Source organism: Fistularia commersonii, chromosome 1 (assembly GCF_037954325.1).
Source record: "Fistularia commersonii isolate RoL2024-O1a breed Wild chromosome 1, RoL_Fcom_v1.0, whole genome shotgun sequence".
Taxonomy (NCBI): domain Eukaryota; kingdom Metazoa; phylum Chordata; class Actinopteri; order Syngnathiformes; family Fistulariidae; genus Fistularia; species Fistularia commersonii.
The window spans coordinates 16,776,615-16,784,329 of record NC_141284.1 but is presented as its reverse complement, the minus strand read 5'-3'; the positions used below and the strand labels follow the sequence as shown (position 1 = coordinate 16,784,329).

General features: G+C 41.7%; 1 protein-coding gene across 1 annotated transcript; it reads right to left on the bottom strand.

Moving 5' to 3' along the window:
* Positions 1-4,421: 4,421 nt before the first annotated feature.
* gphb5 (glycoprotein hormone subunit beta 5) lies at positions 4,422-7,684 on the bottom strand. The gene is made up of 3 exons (XM_086153954.1): positions 7,530-7,684; positions 7,120-7,342; positions 4,422-5,350 (listed from the first exon to the last, which is right to left on the bottom strand). The coding sequence occupies exons 1-3, from the start codon at positions 7,565-7,567 to the stop codon at positions 5,159-5,161; spliced, it is 453 nt and encodes a 150-aa protein (XP_086010080.1). The 5' UTR covers positions 7,568-7,684; the 3' UTR covers positions 4,422-5,158.
* Between the last annotated feature and the right edge of the window lie 31 nt (positions 7,685-7,715).

The following is a 7,715-nucleotide window of genomic DNA, read 5'->3' as shown; positions in this document are numbered from 1 at the left end:
AAAAAATAATAAGTTTGCTATACTGTTGTCAAAAGTCAAAGTTACAATATTATTCTTGATTTTTATTCATCCAAATTTCATTTTCTTTTCTCATCCCAAGATTATTGTGAAACAGTGACTGTACAGTTATTCATAATATTTTTGTTTTATTATTTACTGTCTTTATTCTAAGAAAACAAATATTATTCCAGTTTTGCAATCAACAATTATATTTGTTTATTTATTCATTTACTTGGCTCTCTTACACACTCCACCTGATATAATGACACTGAAAATTTTTGAAAAATATGATGACTTGTCTCAAAGAGGCAAACAGTAGGATGCCTGGAACTAATGAAAGTGTTATAAACCATTGGTTACACTTCTACATTGGAACTTTAATCCAAACACCTGTTAATTTAACTTACCAGCACAGTGATGCCCTTTTAAGCCACTCCACATACTGGAAAGGTCAGACCGCTGTGAGCGACACACACTTCCCACTCTCCTCTGCCCACTGACGTGTGTGTGGGGGTGTAGGGGCAGTCCTTTTTCTCCAACAATGGGATTGGCTCTAAAAACAGAACGTTTTTGGGCTCGGAGGCCGTCAAGGCACTGCCTCCGGTTTCTGCTGAGCTTTGGTTTCAACCTCAAAGAGATCAGAATCGATGATGGTTAAAGGTCCTCCTGTACATTACCCCCCCACGCACACAAACACACACACACATACTGTATACATACACGCGAATGTATGCCTCCAAGAGCCAGTGGGGCTTTCAAGAATGGAGGTGGATCAATCGATGTGTGATTACCTGTCAGGGTGGCCATCAGAAAGACTTTACGGGATCTGCTTGTCACAGGGGGTCAGGGCAAGGCTCGCTTGACCGCCAACAGTTTTTTTGTATGAGTGAAGAGAAACTGACAGCCATTATTGAAAGCAAAGAAATAAAATAAAAAGACCCAAATAACAAGACACATCATGGCATTGTTTGTCAAACCCCAAACAATTCAGATAGAAATATTAAATCAAAACTTCTTCTCCTGTCGGCTTTTCCCCTCAGGGGTCGCCACAACCAATCAACTTTCTCCATCTAACCATATTTTCTGTAGCCTCCTCTCTCACACCAACTACTTCATATCTTCTCTCACTATGTCCATCTCTTTGGTCTTCCTCCTGCCTAGCAGCTCCAATTCCAGCATCCGTCCACCAATGTATTCACTATCCCTCCTCTGTACATGACCAAACCATCTCAGTCTGGCTTCTCTGACCGACTCTCCAAAACATCAAACATGTGCTGTTCCTCTGATAGACTCATTCCTGACCCTATCCATCCTGGACACTCCCAAAGAGAACCTTAGTATCTTTATCTCCGCAACCTCTAGCTCTGCCTCCTGTCTTTTTGTCACTGTAACTGTTTCTGAGGACTGCAAGGACCGAAGGACTATCATCTGTCCTCGTCCTACTAGACGTATCAGCTGCCTTTGACACAGTCAACCATAGAATACTCCTCAAGATACTCACATCCATGGGAATCACTGGTGCCGTCCACTCCTGGTTCCACTCCTACCTCTCTGGCCGCTCCTTCAAGGTGTCATGGCAAGGGAAATTATCTTCAACTCTCACCCTCACCACCGGGGTACCCCAAGGATCAGTGCTGGGGCCCCTTCTCTTCGCAATGTACACCACCTCACTAGGAAATGTCATTAGAACACATGGTTTCTCCTATCACTGCTATGCCGATGACACACAGCTGCACCTGTCCTTCCACCCAGATGATGCCACGGTTTCGACTCGCATCACAGCCTGCCTCTCCGAACTGTCATCATGGATGAAAGAACACCACCTACAGTTGAACTTGTCCAAGACTGAACTTCTAGTGATCCCAGCTAAAGAGACAATTCATCACAACATCGGCCTCAAGTTGGACTCTACCACAGTAGCCCCTAAAAAAGTTGCAAAAAACCTCAGCGTCATGATCGACGATCAGCTGTCATTCTCCAACCATATTACTTCACTTGCCCGGACCTGCAGATTTGTGCTGTGCAACATTCAGAAAATCAGACCCTACCTGACCCAACAGTCGGCACAGCTATTGGTTCAGGCCATGGTCATCTCCCGCCTGGACTACTGCAATTCCCTCCTAGCTGGACTACCTGCTTGTGCAATAAAACCACTGCAGATGGTACAGAATGCTGCAGCACGGTTGGTATTCACTCAACCCAAAAGGGCTCATGTTACACCTCTGCTCATCCAGTTGCACTGGCTACCAGTGGCTGCCAGGATCAAGCACAAGGCCCTGACCCTGGCATTCAAAACCACCTCAGGAACAGGTCCAGCATATCTGAACGAAATGATAAGACCTTATGTTCCCGGCAGAGAGCTGCGTTCCTCCAATACAAACCTACCAGTAGTACCTTTTGCTCGCTCTAAGCGATCTCAGGCAAGTGTTCTCAGTTCTACTACCTCAGTGGTGGAACAAACTTCCGGAAGCAACAAGACTAGCATCATCAATCGCAACCTTCAAGAAACAGGTAAAAACTTCTCTCTTTCAGAACTTTTTACTGCGCTGATGCCCCAGATGAGGTTAGGCACCAAGTTAGCCTATGCAGTGTGTGTGTGTGTGTGTGTGTGTGTGTGTGTGTGTGTGTGTGTGTGTGTGTGTGTGTGTGTGTGTGTGTGTGTGTGTGTCAAAAAAAAAAAACCTCACTAACCCAAGCTTACTGTTCTGTATATTTCCAGTGCATCTTGTATTTGCAAGTGTTATTTGCAGTCCCTATGTCCTCTATTGTAAGTCGCTTTGGATAAAAGCGTCTGCCAAATGTAATGTAATGTAATAATGCAAACATACAGCATAGCTGGCTTCACCAGTGTCTTGAACACTTTTCCTTTCATTCTGGATGATAGTCTTCTAGTATACTACCCCTGCCACTTTTCTCCATCCATTCCAACCTGCTTGAACACCTGTCTTCACCTCTTTTCCACACTCTCCGTTGCTCTGGACTGTTGACCCAAAGTATCTGAAATTCTACAACTTCTTGATCTCCACTCCCTGTAGCCTCACCGTTCCACCTGAGTTCCTCCCATTCACACACATATACTCTGTCTTGCTGTGACTAACCTTCATTCCTCTCCTTTCCAGGGCCTTGAACTCTCTAGATTTTCCTCAACCTGTTCTCTTCACAATGTCACCTGCAAACGTCATGGTCCATGGAGATTCTTGTCTAACATCATCTGTCAGCTTGTCCATCACCACTGCAAACAAGAAGGGGCTCAGAGCTGATCCCTAATGGAGTCCCACCTCCACCTTGAACTTCTCTGTAACCCCTACAGCACACCTCACCGCTATCTTGCACCTAGCATACATGTCCTGCACCAGTCTCACATACTTCTCTGCTATGCCAGACTTCCTCATACAAAACCAGTATTTCCTCTCTTGGCACCCAGTCATGTGCTTTTTCTAGGTCTACAAAAGCACAATGCAGCTCCTTCTGGCCTTCTCTGTACTTCTCTATTAGCATTCTCAAAGCAAATACTGCATCTATAGCACTCTCTCTATGCATGAAGCCATACTGCTGTTCATAAATGCTGACTTCTGCTATCAGTCTAGTTTCCGCTACTCTTTCCCATAACTTCATTGTATGGCTCATCAACTTTATCCCTCCATGACCTACAAATTATTTTTTAGAAAATTTAAATATAAACAAACATTTTAAAAGCCATGGGCATGGCACGGTCTGTGTATTAAATTCGGGTCTCATGGCCAGCATAGTTTAAGCAAATTTGCGAGTTGGTAACTCTCTGCTTCATTTTCCTGCTTTTAGATTCAATCAAGTCCAGTTTTATTTCTGATTTAAACGCACATGCACACACAAACTTTTCAAACTGTTCATTCTGTAACTAGGTCAAACACCATAATAAGTCCAAACAGCAGACAGAGGGTCCAGACTGCAATGCAACCCAAGACGCCCCCCCCCCCAAGTCCTCCGCCATCACATGGATAGCATTAAGTGCATACTGGCATACTGCCCCCCCCCACCTCTCATTGCCCCCCAACCTGATGACTAATCAGCGGGAAGTTTGGCCTCATATCTCAGGCCTGTTAATTAAACGCTAACGAGCCGCCGCGTCATTAAGCAAATCTGATTACTCTGCGAGACTAATTATTAATTTTGTCCATGGCTGCAGTTGATTGGAAACTGAAATGCCCTTGGAGTGCAATAAAGAAAAAGACGTGACATATTTATGGTATAAACTTACATGTATCTGGGGTGTAATGTACCTGCCAGTTTAGCAACAGGACTCACCAAGGAAAAATGGAACAAAGAAACTGTGCTGCATGTCACATGGTTTTTATTAGCAGAGCGAGAGAGCTTTTCGAAGCGACGCCAGACAGATCATATGACATCACAGCGGGCTTGGTGGATTGGTGTTTGCAGGGTTAGCGTTGTCTTTTAACTGCAGCGAAGAAAAAAAAATGTAAATGCTATAAAGTGGGTAGAAGCTCTTTTGCAGTTTAGCCATAATACATGTGGTGCCGGAGGAGACTTGGTGGTGCTAAACACTAGATGTTAGCTAAATGTGCTACTCAAATCGTGACCCTGCATTTCATGAAATCAAATTTCCTCAATACCTTGTTTACTTTTGTCTTCAAAAAAGGTTATTTGATCAAAAGCAGCAAATTTGGCTTGGTTTGATCTAAGATTTTACCCACATCAATGTTTTGATACAAGCTATGAGGACAGTTAGCTACTAGCTTCCCTCCAGCATAACCCCAAGTACAGTTTGAAGTACACAAGGAAAGACATGAAGCAGGAAGTAACTGCTGCCTGACAGAGTGTGTCTTTCAGGAGTTTACATAAACCAATATTTTGTGAACATTTCTGGAACTTTAGGAAGTTTAGGAGGAGGACGAGGATGCAAAAAATGGCATTTCATGAGTATTAATTTAAACCAAACTCTGGTGACTTTTTAAACACAAGAAAAAGAGTGGGAAAAAAAAATCACTTTCTCTACTGCTGTGCTGCTATCACAGCTGCTTATGTTACTTAGCTTTTGACAGCAGCCAAATGCCAAAAGCTACAGATACAGCATGAGTTGTTTTATTCTGTTTCAGCAGCTGTGTCAGTTTTTTTTTTTTTTTTTTTTTCTTCTGGCAGCAGGTGAGGTGGAGATTCTGGATCAGACGGAAGTGACACACTCGGTGGTGCTTGTCCTGCAGACGCCGCAGTCGCACCTGAGGGCCACCGGGTAGGTGAACGTCGGGTCCACGTCCGGCAGGCAGTTGGGCAGCTTGACAGAAGCCAGGCGCGTCTCGTTGTAGGTGCAAACCTGCTGGTGCGACTCGATGAACGGTGGGTCAACGACTGGCTTCTGCAACCCGATAGCCAGAGGAGAGACCGTTTAAAACTTTTGCTTTTAAGAGTAAAATAATATCTTCAATTACACTTCCAGCTGTTTTTCCCTGAATCTCCCTCTTCAAAATAAAGGTAAAAAAAAAAAAAAAGTTTAACATTGGACCATTTCTGGTGTTAAATAGTGAAAAAAGTGAATTTTTGTTTAAATCTTTTAATAATTATATTGAAGACAAAATTCAGAGAACATGACAAATGTCAACATGTTAAAGGTATTAAAAATAAATTAAAAAAAAAAAAAAATTTTTTCTACATCTTAACTTCAAATGTCATGTTCTGGCATTTTAATCCTATCTTAAGGCTGCCATCATTAAAAGTCTGTATGCATTATAGGTTGATGTGAGGATCCTTTGACTAGAAATAGATGAAAAAATTAGAAAACATTCTTTTATTGACCTGTACTGTAAACCAGGAGTGTCCAGTGGCCACAAATGGCGTGATTTGATGTCAAGGGGACCAGACCAGTAAAATCATCACCCAGAAGTAACACTAAGTCCAAATTTTTCCTTTGTTCTAGTGTAAAGGAGGTTAACAGGTAAATTATAAAAATCTTTATATGTAATGAACTGTTCCTCTTAAACATACATGAGAATTTAATACTAAAAATGAATATTTAAAAAGAATTGATGAAATCACACCCTTAAAATATTGTTGGGTTAAATGAGAAAATCTTGTCACTGTGGGGAAATTTGCCACTAGAATTTATTAGAAAATTGATTGGTAGCATATATAAGAGGACATATAATGTTTACAAGGCTAATGGTGGCCATTCTGGTTATTAAATCAATCTTTTCAATGTCAAAATCAATGTTTTTTGCCATAATTTTCATGTTTTTTATAGAAATAAGACAAGCAAAGATTGTTTCAACAATGTCACTAGACATTTTTTATCAAAAAGTCATTTCGTTTTCAAATTTTGAAGCAAAAAAATATATCTCAAAGTTACTTTTTCATTAGCTAAAAAAAACAACCCAGAAGCATGTGAGGAAAAACATGCGGGCCGCACCAACACAAAGATTTGATTTCAGGCGGGGGGCCACAAAATATTGTTCTGAGGGAAAGTATAGAAAATAGAATTATAGAAATATGAAGAAAAGCCAAAAGAATATGAAAAAAAAATCAATATTTTATGTAATAAAAAAATCTCAAAATGTATTTTCATTTTTGTTAATTTGAATAACAATTGTTATCACCTTTGCTTATTTAGTAAAGTATTGAAATGTAAACCAGGTGAAATGTTATTTGGTTTCAGTCATTTCTGTTGTTTTCTTCCCTGAAACATTTTCCTTTGAATGCTAATTCTATTGGTTTATGAGCGCAAAAGCGTCTCTTTTTACTGACCCGCTCCCGTCACCTTCATGTGACCCCCATGCTCCCCATTTGTCTCACCCTCTCCGTCCCCACTTCCTTATCTTTCTCTCTTTTTCGTCCCTCCTACTCTGCCTACCCCCTTTCTCCCTCCCTCTCTCTACCTAACCCCCCACCCATACCTCTACATCATCTCGTCCATCTTCCTAAATCTGATACAAACAGGAGGATCATTTCTGTCTAAAGCTTCTCAGTATAATCACATTTATACTCTTCAGCTGTGTGTGTGTGTGTGTGTGTGTGTGTGTGTGTGTGTGTGTGTGTGTGTGTGTGTGTGTGTGTGTGTGTGTGTGTGTGTGTGTGTGTGTGTGTGTGTGTGTGTGTGTGTGTGTGTGTGTGTGTGTGTGTGTGGTCCAGTACCTCCCAGGTCTCACAGCGCCCCCAGCAGGCATCAGTTGTGACATGTAACCCTCCGCAGCCGGGCTTCCGGGCAAAGAAGGTAAACTCCCTTACAGCGCAACCGATGAAGCGCCGCAGGTTGGTGGTGGCGCCAACGGTGGCCCCAGCGGCTGCGGCCCTAAGTGGGGCCACATCTGTCTGGAGGGAGAACCCAAGAAGTAGGCAAAGCAGGAGGCCTGGCCTCCTTGTGGAGAGAGAAGGTACCAAAACTCAAAAAGGTCAAAGGAATTAATAAATGGAAAATACAGAAATAACACATATTTTATGGCTTAAATTTAAGAGAAAATTAAAGGAATCAAGTTTAACTTTAAGCTTGACATGACAAAAATATCAATATAGAAAATGAAATCCTGACAAAGTGATGTTCTCACCTGTTAGAAATCAACCTTCTCATCATCTTCCTCACCATTGCTCCCTCTGCAGCACATTTAAAGGAAAATTCCAATTCAATACCAACCTTTTATTATTCTTATAATTATTCAAAACATTTTTACCAATTAAAATAATTCCACAAAGAGACAGGGCCAGAATACACAAAGTTTGATCATTTGTCAATA

Bases quoted from the DNA above. Each gene is read 5' to 3' on its own strand.
- gphb5 (XM_086153954.1), bottom strand. From the start codon at position 7,567: ATGGTGAGGAAGATGATGAGAAGGTTGATTTCTAACAG. The intron at 7,343-7,529 runs GTGAGAACATCA...TCTCTCCACAAG, and splicing joins AGAAGGTTGATTTCTAACAG to GAGGCCAGGCCTCCTGCTTT. The intron at 5,351-7,119 runs GTACTGGACCAC...ATCGGGTTGCAG, and splicing joins GGCGCTGTGAGACCTGGGAG to AAGCCAGTCGTTGACCCACC.